Source organism: Rhinopithecus bieti, unplaced genomic scaffold (assembly GCF_001698545.2).
Source record: "Rhinopithecus bieti isolate Rb0 unplaced genomic scaffold, ASM169854v2 scaffold_11966, whole genome shotgun sequence".
Classification (NCBI taxonomy): domain Eukaryota; kingdom Metazoa; phylum Chordata; class Mammalia; order Primates; family Cercopithecidae; genus Rhinopithecus; species Rhinopithecus bieti.
Window position 1 is genome coordinate 1,648,590 of NW_016807254.1, and position 26,951 is coordinate 1,675,540.

At 36.0% G+C, this 26,951-nt stretch overlaps 1 protein-coding gene across 7 annotated transcripts in view; it reads left to right on the forward strand.

Annotated features, from left to right (window-relative positions):
* Positions 1 to 26,951, forward strand: part of NADK2 (NAD kinase 2, mitochondrial) — a 48,334-nt gene that overhangs the window by 5,875 nt on the left and 15,508 nt on the right. For all 7 annotated transcript variants that reach the window (XM_017880719.1, XM_017880721.1, XM_017880720.1 and 4 more), the window contains exons 2-7: positions 7,571 to 7,659; positions 8,588 to 8,676; positions 9,513 to 9,594; positions 15,435 to 15,518; positions 17,236 to 17,372; positions 23,870 to 23,948. In XM_017880719.1, coding sequence (XP_017736208.1) covers positions 9,524 to 9,594; positions 15,435 to 15,518; positions 17,236 to 17,372; positions 23,870 to 23,948 — 371 coding nt within the window. In that variant the 5' untranslated portion in view covers positions 7,571 to 7,659; positions 8,588 to 8,676; positions 9,513 to 9,523. The remainder of the gene's footprint in view (positions 1 to 7,570; positions 7,660 to 8,587; positions 8,677 to 9,512; positions 9,595 to 15,434; positions 15,519 to 17,235; positions 17,373 to 23,869; positions 23,949 to 26,951) is intronic.

The window sequence follows — 26,951 nt, forward strand, 5'->3', positions numbered from 1 at the left end:
TTTTTTTTTTTTTTTTTTTTTTTTTATGTAAAACAGGTCTGTATTAGGCTATTTGTTAAAATGCAAATGGAAGATGAAGGATAGAGTGCCAGTATAATTTTATACCCTGAAGGCTGATGATTTTCTAACTTTGTAGAAATGTAAACAATTACAGGAAATATTTTTTAGGTGATAAGGCATGCACAGAACAGGTTTATGTCCTTCAAGCTAGTCAAAGTTTTGACTTTTATTTACCCTTTCATATTGGTTACATTGCTTTATTTTAAAATCTTGTCTTTTTCCCCATTGATTGACCAATGACTTATCTTGTGATATCAAATTTCTGGTCAAACATTTTAGCTCTGGTCAAACATTTTACTGTTTCATGACCTTTCAAAGGCCAGTAAAACTACTACTACAATTTACTTGCTTCATTAAGAGATATAGCTGTTGGCAAATGTGGAACTGCTATTAACAGGGTCCTTGACACAAATTAGAACTCTAGATGAAACAAAACTGACTTGGAAAGGATTTTGACACCAGAAACATACCTCACTGGTCAAAAAAAGGTTTTATTTAAAGCTCTTTTTCACCTGTCACCAAGGATGGGGAACTGAATAAGGAAGAAAAAAATTTTAATATAGAACAAATAAGAAGTCAGCAGTTTCTACCCTCCTCTCCGTCATTCCAGGTCTCACAACTTGGCAACCCTTTTATCGGTGTCTACTTTTAGTTTTGTTTTCTAAAATTCATAATGGGATAGAATAATTTCATTTAATAGTCTGCCGTGTTATTGGATTAAACTAGATGACTTGGAAAGTGTAGCTGTAGCACCTTGGATTTCCCTTTTGTTTTCTGAAGATTTTGTGGCTTAGGTTGTAGCACTTGGGCAGATAATACTTTTGCCACAGGGTATGCAATAAGTGTACCATGGTATACTTTTGTCAGGTGGTATACTTTTGCTACATTGTATGCAGTAAGTATATTGTATACAATATGATTGTTAATCAAATAGCATGATTTGGAGTACTGCCGGAGCTTTCTAACTGAATCTTGCTCCTCTCAAATCTTCGAGACACAGTCACCAGAGTGTCTATCTAAAGTGAACATCTGGCCCTTTCCCTCTTCTGCTTAGAACTCCACAGAAGCTCCCTGTACCCTTTAGTCACCTAGAGTACTTGTTAAAATGCAGACACCTGAACCTTAGCCCCCAAGATTCTGACTCAGTTTGTGGAGAATTCCCAGACTTTGGTTTTCTGAAGTACACACCTGACATTAATGACTCTGGCTGAATTCCAGGGATGTGTTTTATCCCTGGTTTGCACGTGGTCCCCAGTTACACTGAGAAACACGGTCATGGGCTCAAGTTCATGATCTTTAGAATGCCAGAAAAGTCCCTTCGTGAACTGGCTACCTCTTGAGCTTCACTTCTGATCACTTCTTGTCTAAAATTTCATATTCTGGCAATTTCAAACTGTCTTAATTTCAATTAGATGTTTTACTGATTTAGTTTAATTTTTGGATCAGTAGCACATAAAATGATTCAAAATGTAAAAGATACAAAATATTATACAATGAAAAGTCTTTCTGTTACGTGTCACTTGTCATTCAGTTTTGTCCCTGGAAGTAACTATTATCAATTTCTTGTGTTTTCTTCCAGAAGCAACCTATACCTACAAATCGACACAGTGAACTATTCTTTTTCTTTGCCTCATCTCTTTTTATTCAATGATAATATACTATTTAAGGTATTATGTGCCTTTTTTTTTAGCCTAACAGCATTTGTGGAGATTGTCATAAAGAGCATTCTCATTCTTTTTAAAAACTGTGTGTATATAACTTTATTGTGTGTCGTAATTTACCTTCTGCTATTAAACACATTCTGAAATGAATAACATTTGTGTTTATATGCATGTAAATCAAGCTGTAAGACAAATACCTAAAGTTGAAATTGTTGAGTCAAAAGGCATGTGCATATAAAATTTTAACAGATTTGGCCAAATTGCTTCCCTTAGAGATTGTACAGATTTTTACTTTCACCAGCCCTGTATAAGGCGACTTGTTTTTCCATAAATAGTTTATCAAATTGTTGGGTCTTTGCCAACCTGGTGGGTGAAAGATGGTATTTCAGGGTGGTTGAATTTGTATCGCTCAGTGTCTACGTGTCTACCTTTGTAGCCTCCTTTGATTTGAATGCTCTTCTTCCTCTATCCAATTCTTGTTTTGTTTTGTTTTTTTCTTTGAGGTTTAGCTCAGACATTACTCTCTCAGGATGTCCTCTTTGGTAACCTTGCTGTGCCTTTGTCTCTCTCTCTCTCTCTGGCTACCAAGATTGTGTTAGGCATTCTTCACTTCATAATACTTATCTGTGTTTATTTTCTTCTCTAGACTGTAAACTCTTTGAGGGCAAGAATTGCATCTCCTTCATCATCCTCTCCAACCCCACACTTTCCACTAAAAAAAGTAGTAAGATCATTTTTAGGTCTTTTCTCCTTGAGGCTGGGACCAGCTTCCTTGTAGTCCAGGGTCAAGAGATGTGGACTAACAGTATAGATTTCAAGGTTACTGGGATATAGTTGGTAGGTCAGTTTCCTGGAGTGGGGAGATAACTCAGGGAAAATGAAGTGGGAGCAGATAAGAAAACCAGAGTTGGAACCTTGAGCAATACCAAGCAGGAGGTCAACAGAATTAACAGAGGAATGCACAAATAGAGAACGATGGGGAAAATAAAGGTGATAGCCTGGGAGAAAGTGAGTGGGATAGCGGTGATCTAAGGTAAATACCAAATATATCTGAAGAAATCTTCAGGGTTCGGATGCACTAGGTCTGATCATGTTAGGTAAATGGTTGACTATCTAGGTGTTAATTAGGTGCTGTTAACCTTTTTAAGGCAATTTTGAGTAACACTTAGAGTACCATTTAGTTAAATGTGTATGCTTTTCAGGGTGCCTAAATTATGCCTAGTGGATTTACATACTGAGCTGTCATTGTCTCAAAAGTTTGTGCATTTATTATGTGTTAAATTTAAAAAGTCTCAACTCCTTCCCTTATTAAGCTATCATAGAAATTACAGAGTACAAAATAGCAATACTCAATAGTAAAACAAGCCTTAAAAATTTGTAATTGCAATAAATTTAGTTTTAGATAAGTAAAACTATCTGTGATAATTTAATAAAGGTGTTATAAACCATTTAGGTAATAGCATAACTTCACATCTGGATCTTAAAGTGTGCTAAATCTATCCATTCAAAATCTTCCTTTTTTTCCTTACATGTTGTGTTTTATTTTAATATCAAAGCTGTGTGGAGAGACATGATCTTGCCTTTTGCAGATTCTGTAGGAGAAACTCTTGCTTATACTGAAATGTGTCTGTCTGTTTGTAGATCTCATGGAGTCACCTGCTTTTCCAAGTGTCCTGGTGAATCTTTAATTATTTATTTATTTTAATGGAGAGAAGAATTAACAGGTTTTTGGGGAAAATATTAAAGACTGTTACTAATAATGTTGTGTAACATTGCAGAGAATTGGGAATGTGTTCTAAATTTCAATAATTTCTCTAACCTTTTAATGGTAAGACATTTTCTAAGAAATCATGTGTTCTTATTTTTGTCTGATTAAAGGAATGTTTTTAGATATTTGAAGTCATGTTATTTTGAAAGGTGTAGCAAGAAATTCTTACCAGATTTTGCATATTCCTTTTAAACAAATATAATTATTGGACTTCACTACTCACTGGCTGTGGTGATTGAATGTGATGGAAGAATTAAAGCCAGTTGAGTAGTGATTTAAGCCTTTCTAACTGATGCTGTTTATTAAGTGATTTTCTTATTTAGCCAGCCTTGTTTAGCCAATTCATGTTAATAAAGCTTAATAGCCCAACCAGCAAGGTCTTTAAAGAAAATAAGAACTTACATTCTCTAAATGAATGTTGAGCGTGACTTATTAGAAAATTAGTTCACAAGAAGCAATTTGAGTGGGAATAAGAATTTATGAACTGACATTTTTGCTTCAATGTTAAGTATTCTGATACTGACTGAACTTTGTATTTAGATTTGGAATTTTAGGAATTTTAGTATTGTTAGCAATCATAGACAATTTGAAGTTTTTTGTTAGTTCTTCAGAACTTTTTCTCCCAAAAATTCAGACCCTTTCGCCATCTCAAGCCAAAGTTCCCTAATAGTCAACTGCCAAGTATCTTATTTTCCTGGGGCTTGCTGAGAGCCAGAAAGTAAGCATAAAAGTTTCTGAACTCCCAGAGTAGCATTTATAGGGCTTACACAGTAAGTTTTATGTGCTTTTTTCCTGGGTACATGTTCCATGTTGTCCAAACCAAAATTTGGAACATAAGGTAAAAAGTCTGGATAGGGAATTGAAGTATGAGGGCCAGCTGCTCTTGAAGTTTTATTTAAAGTAGAAGTGGTAAATTAGATGTAACTAATTCAAATACACAGTAAGCCTATTGCAGCTGCAAGGGCAGCACCAGTAGCAGCTGTTTCAGCAGTCCTGGCACCCCAGTGTTAAAAAGAGTTAGAGTTAGGGGAGGGATGGAAAGCATTCCAACAAGTACAAAGGAAGAGCTTGGTGAAAACAGACCAAAGAGATTAGAGTGTAGGGAATGGGGAGGAAAACAGGTAGGAGAAAGGAGCAGAAGTCAGGTGGCATAAGCCTGAGAGTTGGTAGGGAGAATGCCATTTGTAGAGGGCATTAAGCTGAGGAAGAGACATGCTGTGGTCTCTCTGGTTTCTGTGTGGGAAATAATCTATAGGGCTTCAAGAGTGGAAGTAGGAAACCCCAGTTAGAGGCTTGTGCAGTGGTTCAGGTGTGAGATCATGAGTGGTAGAGGTGAAGAAGAGAAAAGTGCTTGGATCAAACATAAGATCTAGTAATTGGATGTGGAAATAAGCAAAAATGGAGGCATCGGGTATGACTCTAGACTCTTGGCTTAAGCCATAGTTGGGGAATTCTTGGGCCAGAAAATCAGGGGCTAGATATTGAACATGCTAGATATTGAATGAATAATAATAGTATTTAATTATTCAGTATCTAGCATGTTCAATATCTAGCCCTCTAAATTTGAGGTGCCTATTAGATATCCAAAGAAATATGTCAAATAAGCAGTTGAATAAATGTATCTGAAGCCCTAAAGATAGGCCAGGTTGGGAGATAGCAGTTGGGAATCATTGGCATCAGCATATAGATCTCTTTTAAAGCCGTGAAACTAGAGGTTGCCAAGGGAGAGGGTAGTGGTTCATACTCACTGAGAAGTGGTTAATGCAGTTTTAGTCAATCTGTAGCTGGGTAATGATAGTGGTAATCTGAATATTAATGCTATGTTTGTCCATATTAAGAAACTCTAGTTTTTCAAACTTTACTGACTTGTGTTGATTTGTTGATTATTTTAAATGAAGGAATTTTCTAGTTATTATCATAGTCAATGTTTTCCTTTAAAAAAATTATTGACGTTGGAAGCTTAAAGTTTAATGAGGCTTTTGGCTAGGCATTAAACTTTAGCACAGGCTGTCTATTATAGTATATCTTGGTGAGTTAACATCTATTTATTAATTTTCACAATAGCCAAATGCTTCCTCAGCTTCTCTTTTGTGAGAACATACAAAGATTACAAAGTGAGGGCAAAACTATTTAAAAACTCTTAACCCAGTAGTCACAGACAAAAGATAGGGAAGGTAGGTATCAAAATATTAACCCTTTTTGAGCCATAAGATTATATTTGATTTCAGTTTTCTTTAAATGTGCATCTTCCATATTGTGTTATCTTTATAACCTTTAAAAAGTAAAATATGTATTAATGGCCGGGCGCGGTGGCTCAAGCCTGTAATCCCAGCACTTTGGGAGGCCGAGGCGGGTGGATCACGAGGTCAGGAGATCGAGACCATCCTGGCTAACACGGTGAAACCCCGTCTCTACTAAAAATACAAAAAAAAAACTAGCCGGGCGCGGTGGCGGGCGCCTGTAGTCCCCCCAGCTACTGCAGGAGGCTGAGGCGGGAGAATGGCGGGAACACCGGAGGGCGGAGCTTGCAGTGAGCCGAGATCGCGCCAGCTGCACTCCACCTGGGCGACGAGCGAGGACTCCGTCTCAAAAAAAAAAAAAAGTAAAATATGTATTAATATGCTGTCTAAGAAATAGTTTTACTTTATAGTTCAGTAAGTAATGATTTACAACAAAATATTTGAGATTGTATATTAGGCTGAGCGTGGTGGCTCACACCTGTAACCCCAGCTTTTTTGGAAGCCAAGGTGTGTGGATTGTTTTTTTGGAAGCCAAGGTGTGTGGTCTCAAGGAGTTCGAGACCAACATGGGCAACATGGTAAAACCCCATTTCTACCAAAAAGAAAAAAATACAAAAATTAGTTGGGTGTGGTGGTGTGCACTTGTAGTCCCAGCTGCCTGGGAGGCAGAGGTGGGAGGACAGCTTGAGCCCAGGAGGCGGAGGTTACAGTGAGCTGAGATCGTACCACTACACCCCAGCCTGGGCAACAGAGCCAGACCCCATTTCAAAAAATATATATATATATGTAGTAGGTATTTGAAAAACTGATTTTGTTACATAAAGAGGAAAGGTATAAGGTGGGCACAGTGACATGTGCCGATAATCTCATCTACTTGGGAAACGGAGACAGGGGAATCAATAGAGCCTAGGAGTCCAGGACCAGCCTGAGCAACATAGCAAGACAGCATCTCAGGAACAAAAAAAAAAGAAAAAAATAAATAAAAAGGGAAAAGGAAAAGTATAAAGGAATTCGGAGGAGCAAAGAAAGTACAAATAACACACTTTTGAATTCTAGCATTCACTGTAGTGAACAAATTTCCTACTTGGTGATTAAATGGATGTTCACTAAGGACATTTCTGAACTTTTTTCTCTACATTTTACTTTATGGATTATTCATAAGAAATATACTTTTAAAAATTTTAGGGTGAGATAGTTATAAAATGTTACTCCAACTAGGAAAAATAATTCTTGAAGGAGATATATAGATATAAAAGTTACCCTTTCTAAGGGAGCTAGTCAGCCCTTTGTTTAGATTGCATAGGGTAAATTCCAAATAGAGTTTATAAATCTGAGAACAAGAGAAGCAAATCCAAGTGGAACAAAGGTCATCTAACCACCTCTACAAGTATTAGTTTATCTTTGGTCATCAAGTAGCCATATGCAATGTGTTAAAAAGTCATCAACGCTGAGGCAAGAGAATGGCATGAACCCGGGAGGCGGAGCTTGCAGTTAGCTGAGATTGCGCCACTGCACTCCAGCCTGGGCGACAGAGCGAGACTCCGTCTCAAAAAAAAAAAAAAGTCATCAAAAAAATAAAAAGCTTAAGCTTATAAACATAAAATACTGAGATCCTGGTGACTATATGATTCAGAAAACATAATGCTGTATTTGGTATTAAAGCCAAATTATAATTTTCTGATATCAGGCTTTCTAGTTCAATTTGTACTTATAGGTTTCACAGGTAGTCATTAAAATATATTTTCAAAAAATTATATTTTATATGGGGCTTTTAAAAAACAATATTAGAACATCATGTGTAATATATATTAGTAAAACAACTTTTTTTTGTTTTGATATAGCTTGCATTGAAAGGATCTAGCTACAGTGGACTTCTTGAACGACATCATATTCACACCAAAAATGTAGAACATATTATAGATAGTTTACGGTAAGTTTGTGGGATTGGGTCTTGGGTTGGATTTTATATTCAGGACTTCCAGTTTTTATTTTGTACTAGCAGCCCATTCTTAGGCTTTTAGTGTTGATTGTTACTATAAAATCATTTTCAGAAAATTGTATTGAGGTTAATGGATCTGATTTTATACCATCTTTAAGGAAATATTTATTCTCTGAAAATGTCACAAGTATTTTCAATTATTTGGTCTTCCAGAGAAATGCATTTTCTACAGAGTTAATTCAGTTACACAGCTGGCTTCAACTGTGTAATGTTTTATTCATTAAAACAGACTAGTGGATTATATGAGTGTTCATTGTAATAATATTTTTGAGTGATTGAAAATTATAGAAACTTCTGTCCAAAAATTACAGAAACTTCAGTTAATTCAGAACTAAACGCAATTATGTGTGTACAAGAAGGTCAGTGTGAGAAACATGTGAATTACAAAGTATTTAGTCACTATTCCAGTGTCTGGTACTCAATGGATATTCGTTGGATTTAAAATAACGGCCATTCAGTTTTATAGTTTAAAAAATCGTCACTCTAGGTGTTAGTCTTCTGGACTGTTTTTGTACTATGAATTTAAGCATTAGAAGGAGTAGAGAAAATGAAATTCTAACTAATACTGCTATTCACTAGTGGTTATAAAAGCTTTTAAAGCACATGGAGATTTGGGATATAACTTTTGATTTATTCATATGCTTCCTTAATTATCATAGTTAATTGGCTGTTGTAATTAAATGATAACAAAGATAATGCTATAAAGCTCCATGTACATTTGCTTATAAGACACAAATTTGTTTATTTTACATCTCTGTTTTAATCATCTGCCTCTCAGAAAACATACCCCTGTTTTATATATATATATATATATATATAAGTGGAAATTTCATATAACCTTTCCTTTTTTTTATCCTAGGAATGAGGGAATTGAGGTTCGTCTAGTAAAGAGGAGAGAATATGATGAAGAGACTGTTCGATGGGCAGATGCTGTCATAGCTGCAGGAGGTAATAATTTTACAGAAGTAATGATGTTGGAATATACAAATGTTGTTTAATACACATTATTTCCAGATACCCTAGGGTCTAGCTATATTGAAGCCGTCAGAGTCTTACCATTAAACAACTATTTGATTGTTACGATTAGGTTTAAAACTTCTGTTTTATACAAGTCTACTTTTTAAATGAATGATGTTACTGTGAGGTTCCTTGTGTATATTTAAGGTATATTTAACTTCAAATATGATTCAAAGGATCAGTTTTTGTGTTTTGGTATAATTATAGCAGTTTTAAGAAAAAAATGAAGTTGATAAAGAGTTTAATGAGATGAGGTAAATTCTTTTCCTCTTTGGTCCCAATATACTTACTTTTTTCTGAACTTTATCATTAAGTTAATGGCTACTGTTTCTAAAACTTTAAGTTGATGGCAGGTGTTGAAGAGAAAAATTTGAAGTTGGACACATTAGATATGTTTTCATTAAAATAATTTGTGAATTTGGACTGGTGTTATGGGAGAAGGAAAGAAGATTGGCTAATAGAAATTTTTGGATTAGATTAGTGGTTACCCACTGTGGGGTGCAACTAGTATGTAAAGGGAATATCTCTAAAACATTCTACAGTGTCCCCACAACAAAGAATTACTCTGCCTAAATGTAATCTTGCCACTTACGAAATCCTGGATTAGAGTGGGAGAGAGAATCCAAAGGTATAATAGGTAGAAAGGGAGTGGGATAGGCTATAGCAGTTAGCAGGGTAGCGTATGATTGTTAAAACTACTAATTTTCAAAATGGCCAAAAACTGGATTTATAACAGAAATCTGGTTATGTCTTATACTTTGTCTTAGGTGATGGCACAATGCTGCTGGCAGCAAGTAAAGTCTTGGACAGACTTAAACCAGTTATAGGGGTAAACACTGATCCAGAACGGTAAGAAAGAACATATACTTTTTGTTTGATTTGTGTGGTGTGCTTTTTAGTTTTTTTTTAGGTTATACATACATGAATTTCTGCTTTGCTTGCATAGTATCTTTTTATGGTCTGTCTTAAAATTTGGAAGCTATTCTTTATTTTCTCGACCATGTTCACATTCCTGGGCTCTGTTACTGCAGACATTTTACTATGGTGTATGGTGTCTTAAGTGGAAGCATGATTGCTCCTGGCCACCGTGAACATTAGAACCATGTTCCAGAAACATTCTAGTAATGAAATTTAGGTATGTAGAATTGAGTAGGATTGTCTTTTATGTAGCTGTTTTCAAGGATATAGCTCTAGTTTTAACCTCAGGCATGAAAAATATATATACATGTAACTGGCATTGCTGGTAGGAGAACTGGGATGGACCAGTTCTCATATTTTAGCTTCCCAGGTAGTTTGGGAGTAGGATCTATGGCATAATAGACCTGAGTTCTTGACCCAGGTGAGTGTTGGGGACCTTTGGTATTGCTGAGGAGGGACAAGTTAATAATGATCCGTTTTCTACCCTTCCTTATGGCTTGTATTTATATTCCTCGTTATGTTGCCACTGATTTTTTTTGGGGAGGTGACTTTACTGACTTAATAAAAAGACCTATCCAAACACTATTGGCACTTTTTTTTTCCTTCCTCAGCTTTGTGATATTTACCCTCAGTCTGTTCTAGCCACCCACAGCCATGACTATACCTGGACTTTCTGATGATTTGGAATTTCCCTATCTCTACAATCCTAATTAATTCCACTCTGACTGCGGCCTCCTGCCTTAACAGCAGTCTTACTACTTTATCCCACTAAATCTGCCCTTTGACTTTCAGTATTTTGATCCCCTCCATTTTCTCCACTTATTTCTTCCTCACTTCATTTACTTTCTTAAATATTTCTTTCTTTTCTTTTCTTTTTCTTTTTGTTTTTTTGAGACAGAGTCTTGCTCTGTTGCCCAGGCTGGAGTGCAGGGGCGTGCTCTCAGCACATTTCTACCTCTGCTTCCTGGGTTCAAGTGATTGTTCTGCCTCAACCTCCTGAGTGGCTGGGACTACAGGCATGCACCACCACACCTGGCTAATTTTTGTATTTTTAGTAGAGATGGGGTTTCACCATATTGGCCAGGCTGGTCTCAAACTCCTGATCTCAAGTGATCCTCCCACCTTGGCCTCCCAAAGTGCAAATATTTCTTCATCGTTACCTTTCTGCACAATTCTAGATCAATCTGACCATCATCCTTTCTACTTCTGCATCAGTACTGCTATGGTCATCTGGGGAAAAAAAGATCATTGGGTTTGGTGGCACTTCCAGTTTGTAGTCTTCAGCACTTAGCAGTGGACTCAGAGTTGCACACAAACTTCTTATGTAGCCCTACTCATCTCTCTTCCCCATTCTCTGTGGTGGCTGCTTCAGTAGTTCAACTTTTGCATTCACCTTGCTTCCCTTATCCTTCCTCCTTCAATAAACCCACCTTTTTTTTCACAGAGGATTTGAAAGTCACTGGATTAGAACTACTTCACCTTTTCTCCTGCTTAAAAAAAATCTTGTCCTATCATATTGTCTTTTTTTCTCTCCCTTCACACATGACTCCTTTTAGCCTGAAAAGACTTGTTCAAAACTCCTGTTTTTCCAGAAAATTTAAAAAATCTTTTACTCTGTGTCACTCTCTTGGTTATTATCTCTTTTCCTTCCACTTATCCCCAAGCTTGGTTATCTGCACTTCTTCAGTTCTTAGTTATTTTCTAAAACTTTGCAACTTTTTTATGGATTTGCCCCCAACCAGTTCATTGACATTGCTTTTGCCTTAGAGATCAGTGATATCCTCGTTACTGAATTTACTGGATATTTTAGTCCTTGTCTTACCTGATTTCTGGGAAATATTTGGTACTAACTGCTCCCTTATTTCTACTCTACTTTGTTTGCATTTATGATACCCCTTTCTTCCTATCTCTGTGACTACTTCTTTGTCTGTATCTCTTTTGAAGGATCTTACTATTTGGTTCCTGGCTAAATACTGCTGTTTTTACATATTGTGCTCTGGGCCATCTTTTTTCTTCTTCAATTCCTATATTGTCTCCAGGGAGGCTGATTAATACTGTGGTATTGGAGTCCCCTGGGACTGCAGAATCTTTATTCCAACAGTGATCTTCTTGCTTCCATTCTTACCCTTATAGTTTCTTAGTTTCTTCTCCCCACTGCAGCCAGCATGATTATTTTATGAAAGTTTGATAATATTATATGACTTCTCTGCCTAAATTTTTTTTTGTCATGGCTTCCCATCTAATTTAGGATAAAATCTTAATTTTTTACTGTGAATAGGGTGAAAAACTCCTCCTGGTTTTCTTGGAACTTTCCTAGTTTTAGCACTGAAAGTCCGGTGTCCCAGGAGAATGTCAGTCCCAGGCAAACCAAGGGACAGTTGGTCACCTTAAATGTGATATACAGGCCATACATTATCTGGCCCTTTACCATTCTCTGTCCTTATTGCCTATTATTTTTCCCTTCATTCTATTCTAGCCACACTGGCCTCTACTTTGGATATATCCAGTGGTATTAAAAATGTAACATGTACAAATAAACTCTCCTTTTCTTTCTCCCATCATTCTTGATGAATGGAATCATCTGTGCTGAAGCTGTAACTATCTCTCCCTCACTCTATCATCAAATTGGTCCTAAGTTCTAGGGAACTTACTTTTGAGTCCATCTCTTGCCATCCTCACTGCCACTAAAAATAGCTCAGCCCTTTATAGTTGTTTAAATTACTGAACTAGCTTACAGTCTCTCTCCTTCTAACTCATCCTTTACACATTGCCTTAGCTTCTTTCTGAAGTGCAGATCTAATTGATTATACCCACTCCTTATTAAAATCTTTTAGTTTACCATGACCTTCAGGATACATTGTGAATTGCTTAGCATAAAATATATTATCTTTCACTGTCTCTTGCCTATTTGCTTTTCTAGTTTCACCTGTCCTCATATGTCCACAGGCATGACACATTCTTTAGCTTAAAAAATGTATTTTTGGAAACTGTTCTAGGATCAACCTAGGATCCTTTCTAAAAGGCTGTTCTTAACTGCAAAATGTAACTATATGAGTGTCCGCCAACATGCTGGTTAGAGGCTCACACAGGGATGCTTCTACTCTGGTGGGGGAGCTTTGTTTGATATATAAGATCCAGGGCAGATTTGAGAGTAGGAAAGAGTTCGCCAGAAAGGCCCATGTCCGCCCAACCACGCCACCATGCTTTGATTGCTTTTGTCAAAGTTCCTTACCGCTTACTCACTTCTGTGGTTCTTATTTGTTCAAGACTGGGGTTTCTCCTGGGTTGTAATTCCCTCTGCAGAAAGCACTTATCCCTATATATTTATTTTCTGTTTCTTTTTCTCTTCCATTAGACTATAAATTCCTTGAGTATAGGACCTTGTATTTTAATTTCTCTGTCACTAGCATAGTTTTATACATAGCTGGTAGGTAATAAACACTTGAAAAATGAATGATTAAGTGATTTTAGGGAATAGGGATAGAACCCCAATCTAGCTGAGTAAATATTCCCTAAATGTAAATAATTGAGATCATTGGCTCAGTAATTAATTTTTAATTGCCATCAATGTTGATGCATGTGGGTTTTAGAACTTCTTAATGGCTTATTTTTATATCATTAAGGTAAAAGATTCTTAACTTTAGTGACACAGTTTAGTTACACAGTTTATTGAACTATATTTTCTTTTGAAAACTGGCTTCATATTCATAAATTTGTGGGAATTTGAAGCTGGCAAGCAATTGTTAATATTGTCATCTCTTCTCTATTTTCTACCTAGAAGAACAGGTGTTAGAAGTTCTTTGGTTTCTCTTCTTGCCTCCAGGCAAGCCAAAGTTGGCTTCTGGTTTTGTGTATGCTTCAAGTTATCTGACTTCTTTATGTTAAATATGCTTCAAAAAAGCTCAGAGCTTCAAAAAAGATCAGAAGTTAATGTTCAACTTAAGTTGAACAACTTAAAGTTGTTCAAATGTTGCATAACAAATCATCTCAAAACTTAGAGGCTTATGATGCTAACAGTGTATTATTTCTTATGGGTTGTGCATGTCAGGAGTTCAGGAGCAGTTTGGCTGGGTGGTTTTGGCTTGAGATCTCTCCTGAGCAGGTGTCAGCTTGGTCTGTAGGCATCTGAAGGCTTGACTTGGGCTGGAGGATCCACTTTCAAGATGGCCCACTCACATGGACTCATCTAAATCAAATATGTAATTTCTGTCTGTCTCTTCTGTATTCTACAGCCACTCTACTGAGCCTGGTAAACAATTACAACATTTGAAAGCTTAATATTCAAAATGGGATAGAGGGCATGTGGGTAGTCAGCCTCCAAGGTAGCTTCCTAGTATTTAGGTACCCTTTAATGTACTCCTCCCTGCCCCCCAATAGTCAATCAAGGATGGCCTATGTGACCAGTAGAATATGGTGTGAGAATGTGTAGGTCCCAAGACCAGGTCATAAATGGTATTGCAGCGTCTATATTGGTCTTGAGGATTGTTCATTATGGGGTAGGACAGCCACCATGATATGAGGATGCTCACAACAGCACTGTGGAGAGGCTCACATGGAGGGGGATTGAGGTCTCCTGCCAACAGCCAGCACCAAGTTGCCAGCCATGTGAGTGAGCAACCCTGGAAGTGGTCGTGCTAGCCCAAGTCAAGCCTTCAGATGCCTGCAGCCCTAGCTGATATCTGACTGTAACCTCATGAGAGAATCTTCTCTCTACAGAGGTTTTAGACTTGCAGTTGACCTCAGCAGATATTATGCTATCAAATGACTGTTGATACCTTTTATATACTTAACATTGCGTGAAGTATTACAATGAATATAAGAATTTAAAAACCTAGGCCTTACGTTTTCTTAACCTCAGTGTTGACCCGCTTAAAGAAGTCTACTATTCACAACTTTGTAAAAACATTTTTCTGTGCTCTTCACACTTACAAGTTGATTTACATTGATTATCAGAAGTTTGTTTTCCTAAGCCTGCCCTCAGCCTTTTCTTCAAGATTGAAGTATCATTAAATGATGATGACTGAGCCTTCTGGACACATCTTTAGGTGCCACATACTCTCATCTATACCAATCAATAGGCAGTCTTACCACCTTATAATTTGCAATGATTCATTATTTAATTTGTCTTCCACATCAAGCTATGAACTCTTTAAAGGAGTTTCGTTATTTATATATTTTTGAATAAATGAAGGATTACATTGGATTAAGCTTTCTCATTTCTTTTTTAGTGACTTAGGATATCTTAAATGACATTTAAAAGGAATTATGGTTCAAAACATTTCACTTAAATATTTTGATTCCTCAGAATCACCTTTTGAGATTGCTGGTTTGTCCTGATTTTGGAGATGAGGAAGCTGATGCCAAAGTGACTTGCCCAAAGTTAATAGTTAAATAATTTAAAGGTTAGAATAAAAATTTGAAGGTTAGTAGTTAAATAATGTAATTATTTGAACAGCACTGTACCATTAGGTAACTTTACAGGGTAATTAGTGGCAGATTTGCTGCTATTTTTAGTTTCATTGTAATGTAGAAACTCGCATATTATTATGCATTATGTCATTAAAGCTGGATGTAGACTACTAACTCTGTGGTCTTTTTTATTTTTGTTGAAAGAACACAATTTTGTGGCAAAAAATGGAATATAGACTAGAAATTTTTAGAATTTCATTTCTTAATTTTATAACTTAGTGATACCTTTTGATTAAATTTTTTTGCTTCACCTTTTTTTCTTTTCCTCTTTGTATCGCCAAAAAATTCCTGTTAAAATACAGGTCTGAGGGTCATTTATGCCTGCCCGTTCGATATACACATTCCTTTCCAGAAGCCTTACAGAAGTTCTATCGTGGTGAGTTCAGGTAGGAATGTCTTACAGTTTTTCTTATATAAGTATCTTAATAAGTATGTGTCATTAATAAATCTGTTAAAAAAACAGAACAAATCAGGCAGGGCACAGTGTCTCAACGCCTGTAATCCCGGCACTTTGGGAGGCTGATGCGGGTGGATCACTTGAGCTCGGGAGTTCAAGACCAGCCTGGGCAACATGGTGAAACCTTGTTTCTACAAAAAATACAAAAATTAGCTGGTCATGGTGGTAAGCACCTGTAGTCGCAGCTATTTGTGGGGCTGAGGTGAGAGGATCACTTGAGCCCAGGAGGTAGAGGTTGCAGTGTGAGCTGAGATTGCGCCACTACACTCCAGCCTGGGCAACAGAATAAGACTGTGTCTCAAAACAAACAAACAAAAAGACCAGAACAAATCAGATAATGTTTGGATTGCTCCATAGATATAACAGTAGCCATTAAAAGTAATGTATTAGCTGAGTCACACATAGGTCTAATTTACCTTCTCCTAGTCCAGTTGGAATTGTGGAGAGAAATCCTGACAAATGTTGGTTGGCCTATAATATAACTGCATATAGAGATTTTTTTTCTCCTTCAGTGAGATAGCAGCCATGTCTCTACTTTCTTAACCTCGTTACTTGTCCTTATCAGTTTAGTGGAAAGGTAATTAAAACTTTGGCTAAAATTGTTTGAATTTTTAGATTTTATATTTTTTATCTTTATTTTCCATCTAGTAATGATTGAGAGTTGGATTTAATCCAACCATGCTGAGATTCCTGGTATCTGTCTCACATAAAAGTATTTCTTAAGTAGTGGGGATGGGATTCTTAAAAATTTCTTTTACTTAATATGTTCAGTGGTCATACCATCAGGAAAACAGGAAGGTGGAAGAAGGAGCATGAGGTTGGCCAATTATATTTGAGAGAGCCAAGCTGGACTACTTTTTATTTTCTGACTTGGACTATATTTTATAGTTGGGGAAAGCTTTTCCCACAGATATTTGTGAAGTTGTATTACATCTTCTTGACTTTTCTAGAATCATTTCATTACCAATAATTCTAGTTTCTAGTCATTTCAGAAGTTTGACAACTTTAGAAATGGCTAATTTGTACCTACCAAGTGGAAGTATATTTTTGTATACTTACCAAGCAGAATCTGTCCCATTGACTTTCGATACATTGATTATTGGTTTTGAAATCAATTAAATCTGATTTTTTTTTCCTGTTACCAGAGATGTTATTTAAATTTTTAGGTGTAATCAAAACTGTTTTATTTATTGTTTCTTAATCCTTTTTTCCTTTTATTGTTTAAAAAAAACTGCATTACAAAATTTGTGGAGAGAGATTTTTATCTAATCCAGCCATCAGAACACAATATTATTTTAATTTAAGTTTGCTTTCTTTTTTGTATAATATTTTTTGCTGAGCAAAGCACAAACTATATCTTGCTCAGTATCTTGGACTTTTTGGGTTCTTGATAGAGTTTGACTTAATTTAAGTTACTTGGGAGATTTTGTATAAGCACATTAAGTATTTCCATTATAATTGAAAAGAGAATAAATATTCAAATCTGTCATTGATAAGGAAGCTATAGACTTTAGGTGTTTCTGATATAACTTATTCATGGAATAACTAGTAACTTTTTTATTAACTAATTTCATTAAATTATTATAATGTGTACTCTTTAATTTATTCTATTTTAACATAATTCGCCTTTTCTTCACTATTCTAAGGTGGTTGTGGAGGCAGAGAATCAGGTTATACCTTGAAGGGACTGGCATAAACCCTGTTCCTGTGGACCTTCACGAGCAGCAGCTAAGCTTGAATCAACACAATAGAGCCCTTAACATTGAAAGAGCTCATGATGAAAGTAGGTGGATTGGGCATCAGATGTGTTTGGGGAAATATTTAACTCATAGTTCCTTTGACTTCAAATTTTTTGATGTAATAATTTATGATTAACTTGTTTTTAGTTTCATTAGTAGCACTTAACAAAGTACAGTGAATTACTTCAATTGTAAAGTTTATTAGAATCTGAAGTAAGAAATAATAGCATATTTCTAGATGTTTTCTAGGACAGATTTGAAAACTAGCTGATTAGGGAAGGATTGTAAAGTATCTGATAAGATAGTTGATGTTTGAGAAAAGATTCTTGGCCTTAATCTTTGAAATGTCAAAAAAAAAAATAAAAAAGGAAAGCAGTAAAGATGAAATGAGCTAATCTGTGGAAGATTATGATGGTTATGCATTTTATATAGTTATACTTAAATATATGAAATATATTTGTTGGGAAATTTTGCATTCCACCCTTAGGATTTGTGCTTGAAATATTTGTGTAGCTTAGAGAATATATTAGCATAAGGTGATTTGGCAGCTTTTTTTGTTAGGAGGGTTAAAGCGAATTCTCCATTTTGAGCCGTATTTTCCCACTTTTTCTAGCAAATGTAGGACTTTAATGATGTAAGAATATCCCAAAAGAAATCTTAAATATTTGTAGACTGTATAAAAAGATACAGTTTTCTCCTGTGTTTTATTTTCTGGATAAATTTATCAGGAAAAGCTACTTTTACATTTTTGCTTTCTGCTTCTGCTCTTTCTTGGTACCTGAGGTTTATATCCACTTATTCCAGAGTTTTTCATGGTGACTTACAGCTTTATAGGTTAACATGTTTCTAAAATGTGTGTTTATGTTGTATTTTAAAGGTTCTCCTCAAAAAAAAAATTATATTTAAAAAAATCTTAAATTATATGTGCATGAACTTCTATTATTGTTTTTGAAAGTCTGCAGTAACTGTTAAGCACAATTTAAAAATAAGTTAGAAGTTTTAATCCCTCACTGAAAGAAGTTACTGTTACCACCAATAGATGGTAGATTTAACTGTCTTCACCAGCAGTCTTATAAAAAGATATAGATTGGTATATAAAGAGTCACTGCTCAGATTCCTCAGATTTACCGTGTTTAGTTTATAAATGAAGTTAATATTTCATATATAGAAACAATATTACATACAAAGTTAGTGAATCATAGCTCAGCGTCTAGGATGTTCATATCTGATTAATGGTAGTTCCAGAAAAAGAACAGAAAAATATTCAAAATAAAAAAATTATACATGATGATTTCTCAAAACAGGCAGGGGAAATTATTCAGCACATTGGTCTAGGCAAAGATTTTATGGCTAAGACTTCAAAAGCACAGGCAACAAAAACAGAATAGACAAATGGAGCTATATTAAACAAATCTTCTGCATAACAAAGGACACAAGAGTGAAGAGACAGCCTATAGAATCGGAGAAAATACTTGCAAACTATTCATCTAACAAGGGACTAATATCCAGCATATACAAGGAATTCAAACAACAAACAAACAAATAATCTCATTAAAAAGTGGCAAAGTGGCCGGGCGCGGTGGCTCAAGCCTGTAATCCCAGCACTTTGGGAGGCCGAGACGGGCGGATCACGAGGTCAGGAGATCGAGACCATCCTGGCTAACACGGTGAAACCCCGTCTCGACTAAAAAATACAAAATACTAGCCGGGCGTGGTGGCGGGCACCTGTAGTCCCAGCTACTCGGGAGGCTGAGGCAGGAGAATGGCGTGAACCCGGGAGGCGGAGCTTGCAGTGAGCCGAGATCCGGCCACGGCACTCCAACCTGGGCGACAGAGCGAGACTCCGTCTCAAAAAAAAAAAAGTGGTAAAGTTTCTGAATAGAAGTTTCTCAGAAGACATACGGATGACCGACAGCTATATGAAAAAATGCTCAACGTCACTAATCATCAGGGAAATGCAAATCAAAACCACAGTGAGATACCATCTGTCCCCAGTTAGAATGGCCATTATCAAAAAGACAAAAATAACAAGTACTGGCAAGGATGTGGAGAAAAGGGAACTCTTATACACTGTTGGTGGTAATGTAAATAAGTAAAGCCATTATGGAAAACAGCATGAAGGTTTCTCAAAAATCTAAAATAGAACTCCCCATACAATCTAGCAATCCCACTACTGGCTGTTTATCCAAAGGAAAGGAAATCAGTATAGCAAAGGGATACTGGCACCTCATGTTTGTTGCAGCCCTATTCACGATAGCCAAGTATGGAGTAAAAGTGTCCATCAGTAGATAAATGAATATGGAAAATATGGTGTATATATATACACAATGGAGTACTATTCAGCCATAAAAAGAATGAAATCCTGAGATTTGCAGCAACATGAATGGAACTGGAGGTCACTATGTGAGGTGAAATAAGTCAAGCATAGAAATACAAATATCACATGCTTTCTTTCATATGTGAGAGCTGAAAAAGTTGATCTCATGAAGATAGAGAGTACAGTGATAGTTACTAAAGCCTGGGAAGGGTGAAAGGTGGGATGAGCAGAGGTTGGTTAATGGGTACAAACATGCACTTAGATGGAAGGAATAAGTTCTAGCATTCAGTAGCATAGTAGGCTGATTATAATTAACAATTTATTTTATATTTCAAAATAGCTGGAAGAGAAGATTTGAAATATTCCCAACACAAATGACAAGTATTTGAGGTGATGGATATCCTAAATACCCTGATTTGATCGTTATACGTTGTATGCGTGTATCAAAATATTACCTGTTCTCCATAAATATATAGTTAGTATGAATCAGTTAATACTTTTTAAAAATTTCAATTAGGAAACTTAGGCAAGAGTCTTTGAATTGAAAGGACCCACAAAGTGTTTCACATAATTAATGGTAAAATGTTCTTCACCAAGTTTTGTCAGAATACAAACAGCTACTGCAAGCTTCCAGAGAGGAGAAGGAGATGGAGGGGGTGGTGACTGGAGCAGATTATTTCATATACACTTATCCCTTGGTACCTGAGGGAGATTGGTACCAAGGACCCCCTACAGATACCAAAATTCGAGGATGTTCACATCCCTCATATAAAATGGCATAGTATTGGCATATAACCTATGCACATCCTTCCCTATACTTTAATAATCTTTAGATGATCTGTAATACCTAACACAATGTAAATGCTATATAAATAAAGACTGGTTGTATTAATATAGAGAGATGAATTGGTTTAATAAACAATCCCAGAACTCAGTGACTGAATGCAAAAGCTTATTTTTTTTTTTTTTTTTTTTGAGACGGAGTCTCGCTCTGTCACCCAGGCTGGAGTGCAGTGGCCGGATCTCAGCTCACTGCAAGCTCCGCCTCCTGGGTTTACGCCATTCTCCTGCCTCAGCCTTCCAAGTAGCTGGGACCACAGGCGCCCGCCACCACGCCCGGCTAGTTTTTTTTTTATATTTTTGTAGTAGAGACGGGGTTTTACCAGGTTAGCCAGGATGGTCTCGATCTCCTGACCTCGTGATCCGCCCGTCTCTGCCTCCCCAAGTGCTGGGATTACAGGCTTGAGCCACCGCGCCCGGCCCAAAAGCTTATTTTTAACTCATCTCATTGTCCAAGGAGTTTTCAGGCAACCATAGCTGCTACCAAATAGTGGCTGCTACCATATTTTAAGGCCTCTGAGTCTTCTATTGGATCCTCTGTATCTTGTGGGGAGAAAACATAGAAGATCTTACGGGAAGTTTTAGGAACTAGGCCTTTTCATTAATTTTGTCCACATTCCATTGGTCATTACTAGTCACATGACTCCATCCAGTGCAAGTAGACCTGGAAATAAAGTTTAGCAACATCATAGTGTGAGAGAATTACACAGTGTAGTAGTTTGTGTCACTAGTATTACAATTCTGTGTTTAAAAATACAAATTATAATTTTGTAATCTATTCACTTGGATAAAAAAGTAATTGGTGGCTGGGCACGGTGGCTCACGCCTGTAATTCCAGCACTTTGAGAGGCCGAGGTGGGCGAATCACCTGAGGTCAAGAGTTCGAGACCAGTGTGACCAACATGGTAAAACCTCGTCTCTACTAAAAATACAAAATTAGCCAGGCATGGTGGTGCATGCCTGTAATCCCAGCTCCTCAGGAGGCTGAGGCAGGAGAATCTCTTGAACCCGGTGGGTGGAGGTTGCAGTGAGCCAAGATCATGCCATTGCACTCCAGCCTGGGCAACAAGAACTAAACTCTGTCTCAAAAAAATAAAGTAATGGTATGGAGTCCATGTTTTTATGTCCCATTGAGACAAGTTTTAAATGAACACAGTTCTGTGATTAGATAAGGTTTAGTAGTGAATTAGTATGAAAAAATAAGCAGAATTAAGATGATTAATGAGATTTGAAGCAATTTTATTTATTGTCTAACTCATTTGATGAAAGTTTTGAATTGAAATTCAACAAGCACATGCAATAAAAATGTAATATGGAGAGATAAATTAGGATGAGGGAAAATGAGAATAGAGGTGGAAAGTCAAGACCATATAAAAGGGAAACATGGTTACAGTTTGATGGTGAGAGCTCAGATTTACTGGTGATATTTCATGAGTACCTATTTTTGAGCATTTGTAGGAAATCTGTGGGTATAGTAATCTAAAACGAATTTCATTGGTAATTATTTAAGGAAAAGTAATTTAAACAATAAATTTTAGCCATTTATGTTTATAAAACTGTCAAGAATGAGAATGTGAATATATGTAGTACCTAAGACAGTTTAAAGCCAGTTTTAGTCTTATGTGCAATCAAATTTGATTAAACATATCAAATCTTTATATATATATGTGTATATATATGTGTGTGTGTATATACATATATATGACTAAAACCGGCTTTAAGTTATATATATATTTAGCTTTTTGTATCAAGGTCTTTCTCTGTATTACGAAGTTGAGCTGATAATTTAGGTAAACAATAAGTACTCCAAGGGTACTTGGTATTGTAATAACTTGTTATATTTGAAAGAATAATTGGGTTCCCTTTAGGCAGTTATAGTCCAAAATAAATGAGAAAAATGTAATGTTCAATTTAATAAACATAACAAACAGAAGAATTTAATAATTAGGCTACCAAGTCAAAGGAGAAGAATAGATCAAAGTGGTCTTGGTGACAGTGGTGGTTTTATTAGTGTATTTGGTAACTATAGTGTATTAGGTAACTATTGTTGTATAACAAATCACTCAGCTTAGCATCTTAAATGTAAATATTTATGACCTCACACAGATTATAAAGGTCAAGATTCTAAGAGTATAGCTTAGCTAGTTCTGGTGTAGGCAGGAGGTGACAGTCAAGCTGTTGGCCAGGACAGCAGTATATGAAGACATGACTGGAACTGGAGAACACACTTTCCAGCTCATCACATGGCTTTTAGCAGATGGCTTCAGTTCCTCACTATGTTGGTCTCTCCAAAGGGTTGTTCATGTTATCTCTTCCTCTAGAGCAGGAGATCTAAGAGAAAGAGAGCAGCCAAGGTAGAAGCAACAGTGTCTTTTCTAACCTGATCTCAGAAGTGATATGCCATCACTGCTTCCATATTCTGTTGGTCACATAGAGCAACCCTAGTATGATGTGAGAAAGAGAGTGTGAGTATATGTATTCACAAAAGTGTGAATACCAGGGAGGCAGGAATCACTGGGCACCAACTTGGAGCCTGCCTACCACAATTGGGATGGATTTTTAAACATTAACTTCGTAGGAATTGTGGAGGAGACAGAAAAGTCAACTTGTCTGACAGAAAGCGAACTTTTCTCATGATGCTAGCCTAGTGGGAGATACTTGAGTCCAGTAAATCTGATAGTTGTGACATTGAGGATACAGAGTTGCCTTTTCCAGTTGGAAACTAATAAAAGAAGTAAAGGGAACCATTTGAAGGGGACAGTCATTTTATATGATGGTGTAATGTTTAAGTAATTATGAAGGAAGATTACTTTAACTGTGCACACAACCTTATAGATTTAAAAAAAGAAAACATTTTTTAGGAATTATGAAGGGGGATGTGGAAATATTTCCTCCAGTGCTGCTGTTGCTAAAAACACTCTTGAGGTTTCCTTATTTAGAAAAAAATGTCTGATTTCTTAACATACCTGGTTTGGTTTCCATCATCCAAGCCATGCATGTCATTTGCTGCTTAAATCCAAAATAGTTCTTGTTTTAATTGGTAAGTTATATCTCTGAAGCTTCCAAGATAAAACTAAGTGTAACAACAAGAATCTTTTGAGATGGATAAATATAGTTCATCACTCTTGAGAAATTGCTTCAAGAAGAATTAAGGTTTATTTTTGAGAGAGACTCGGGCCTTCATTACAGGTGTAAGTTTAGATTCCTTTAAGGTTTATGTTGTGGATGCTTTAAGTAAAAGATAATTTAAATGTTAACTATATTAAAGTATGTGATTCTTTTAAAAACAAAAATATAAAAGTTGTAATGTTTTATAAATTTTTTATAACATTTCTAGAAATCAAGGAGCTATCTTGGATTTTCTTTGTCTTAAATTACATGCAGGGTGTGAGGCTTCAGGACCCCAACTTCTGCCAGTGAGAGCACTAAATGAAGTCTTCATTGGGGAGAGTCTGTCATCCAGGTACTTTTAAACCAGTGATCTTGAGCATGGAATTTAATGTTTTAGTGCTTTTGGATATTTATTCAATTTCTACAACCTGGCTAAGATTTGTGAATAATCTTTTGTAAGTAATGGCAGTTCATTATTTAATGAAATATTTCCAAAACCTTCGTAGACGTTAATATGTATTAAGGGGAAAGAACATTGTATGGCAAAAAAAAGTTTGTAAAACCCTGTATTAAATAAAGTTATTGTACTGCATCCCAGAGCCTTTAATCTGTTTATATAGATTCTTTATTATTATTATTATTTTTTTTTTTTTTGAGACCGAGTCTCACTCTATCGCCCAGGCTGAATTGCAGTGGTGTGATCTTGGCTTACTTCAACCTCTGCCTCCCGAGTTCAAGCGATTAGCCTGCCTCAGCCTCCCAAGTAGCTGGGACTACAGGCACGTGGCACCACACCTGGCTAATTTTTTATTTTTAGTAGAGATGGCGTTTCACCATTGTTGTGAGAAGTCAGGGACCCCAAACGGAGAGACTGGCTGAAGCTGCGGCAGAAGAACATAAATTGTGAACATTTAATGGACATTTAACAGTTCCCAAAATTAATACTTTTATAATTTCTTATGTCTGTCTTTACTGCAGTCTCTGAACATAAATTATGAAGATTTCATGGACATTTATCACTTCCCCAATCAATACTCTTATAATTTCTTAAATATTGGGGGCTGGTTCCCCCGATACACCATGTTGGCCAGGCTGGTTTCAAACTCCTGGCCTCAGGTGATCCGCCCACCTCGGCCTCCCAAAGTGCTGGGATTACAGGTGTGAGCCACTGCACTTGGCCAGATGCTTTATTAATGTTTTATTTTTATTTTTTAGAGATGGTATCTTACCATGTCTGAATGTTGCCCAGGTTGGCCTTTAAATCTGGACTCAAGCTATGCTCCTGCCTTAGCTTCCTAAGTAGCAGGGACTAGACGTGCATATCACTGTTCCCAGCTTATAAATATTTAAGAGAGTAATATACTAAGTACAAATTTGCAATTGATAGAAAACTTTTATAGGCAGTTCATATTAATATTTCCTATTAATTAGTGCTTCTTAAAGCTGATTTGTTTGCTTGCTTATTTTTATAATTTGTTTGCTTGTTTTTATCCAGGATCCAATTAAGGATCACACATTGCATTTGGCCATCATGGCCTTTTAAAATTAAGAACACTTCCATCCTGTTTTGTCATTCATGATATTAATATTTTTGAATGGTCTAAGCCAGTTGGATTGCAGAATATCCCTTATTTTAAATTTGTATGTTTTTTTTTTTCATGTTAGATTCAGACTAGGCATTTTTGACAATAATGCTCCATAGTTGATGTTGTATCCTTTTTAGTGTAACACATCATAAGGCAAGTGCATGGACAGTTCAAGATTGTAACCATTATTGCAAAAATTAAGGTTAATGTAGTTCCTTATTAGGAGTGTAAAAATGTATTTGTTTCATTACTGGCAGAATCTATTTTGTGGGACTTGAATATAACTTAGGCTTACATTATCAACATAATTTTTTTTTGCAAAACATTTTTGTGGAACACAGTGACAAGCTATAAAATGACTACTGTGATGTAAAGTTAACTCTTGATAGTACTTTAGAACCTGGCTTCTCATCCTTGTAGATGTAAGTAAATTAAGGGTAGAAGATTAGAGATGAGTTTTATTTGCTACTTTCCTGCTACTAGAACCATGTGAGTGACCCTTTGAAGATTATGTTGTTGGATCCCTAGTTTACTAAGAGTTCCATAAATTCTGAAATTTTGTTTGCTGGAAGTCATATCCTTTTATAAGAACTTTAATTATAGTGAGAAAAACTTGTCTTAACTAAAAAAGATATTCACATTGTAGCCAATGACTCAACTTGGGTTGTGTTGAAAAAGAATTGAAGTTTGATTCAGCAGAATGGTTTGAACAGTTTTTTTGATTTGTAATTATGTTGTTGATGTAATATTTAACAAAAATACATTGTGCATGTGCTGTGTGTAATATGTGAGTCATTAGGGATGTAAAGATGAATAACAAAGGTAGTGGTATCTTAATTTTTTGGAGAGTAATACATAATTTAAAAAAGTTAAAAGTAAAATTTATTATTCAAAGATAAAATATTTAGGAAACAAAAATATAGTAAAGTTTAAAAATATACTTTAACACAGCAAGACTTATGCTATCTATAAAGTTTTCTCTTTTGCTGCATATAAAGTTTGAAGCAATACGGACATGAATTATAGATACTATGTGGTAGATGAGAGAAGAAAAAATTTAACTCTAGTGATACAATCTTGTCATTATTCTAAAGACAAGATAGAGAAGAGAGGAAGAACTTTAAATGAGATTGGAGAAAGTCTACCTTAAATAAATGCAATGATAAAAATGTTTTGTGAGTTTATGCTTACTTCAGGGAAGCCATTTAATGGCTTATTTTATTCTGTTTGTGTATTTTAAAGGTAACTGCTGAGAGCTAGCTTTGCTTTGTAATTTTATACTTACTAAAAAATTAAATAACATATATGGAGGAAAACTGGCATCAGTTGATAGATTTCGGGGGAGTCTGAAGTTTCTTGAGGGGATTTTCAATCAAATGCTTTTATTTTATGTGGCAGTAGTGATCTGGTTGGTTTATCTCATAAATAACTGATGCTGCTGCTTTTTGTGTTCTTTGATGTCTCACCTTATGGTTTTACTAAGTAAAGACAGCAATGGATTGGCTTCTGATGCTATTGAAAACAGTTTACTGCAGGTATTATAACTCACTTTTAAAGATTTTATGACATAGACCCTTAGACAGAAAGGAAATGAACATTTATTGGATGCCTGCTATGTGTCAGGCACTGCTCATATTGTGTGTGCTATCTCATTTAATGCTCATAGCAACCCTGTGAGAAAGGTAGTTGTATTTATTAGTGACAAAATTGAGATTTGGAGAGTTCAAATAACTAGCCCAAGGTCATATAATTAGCTAGCATCAGAACTG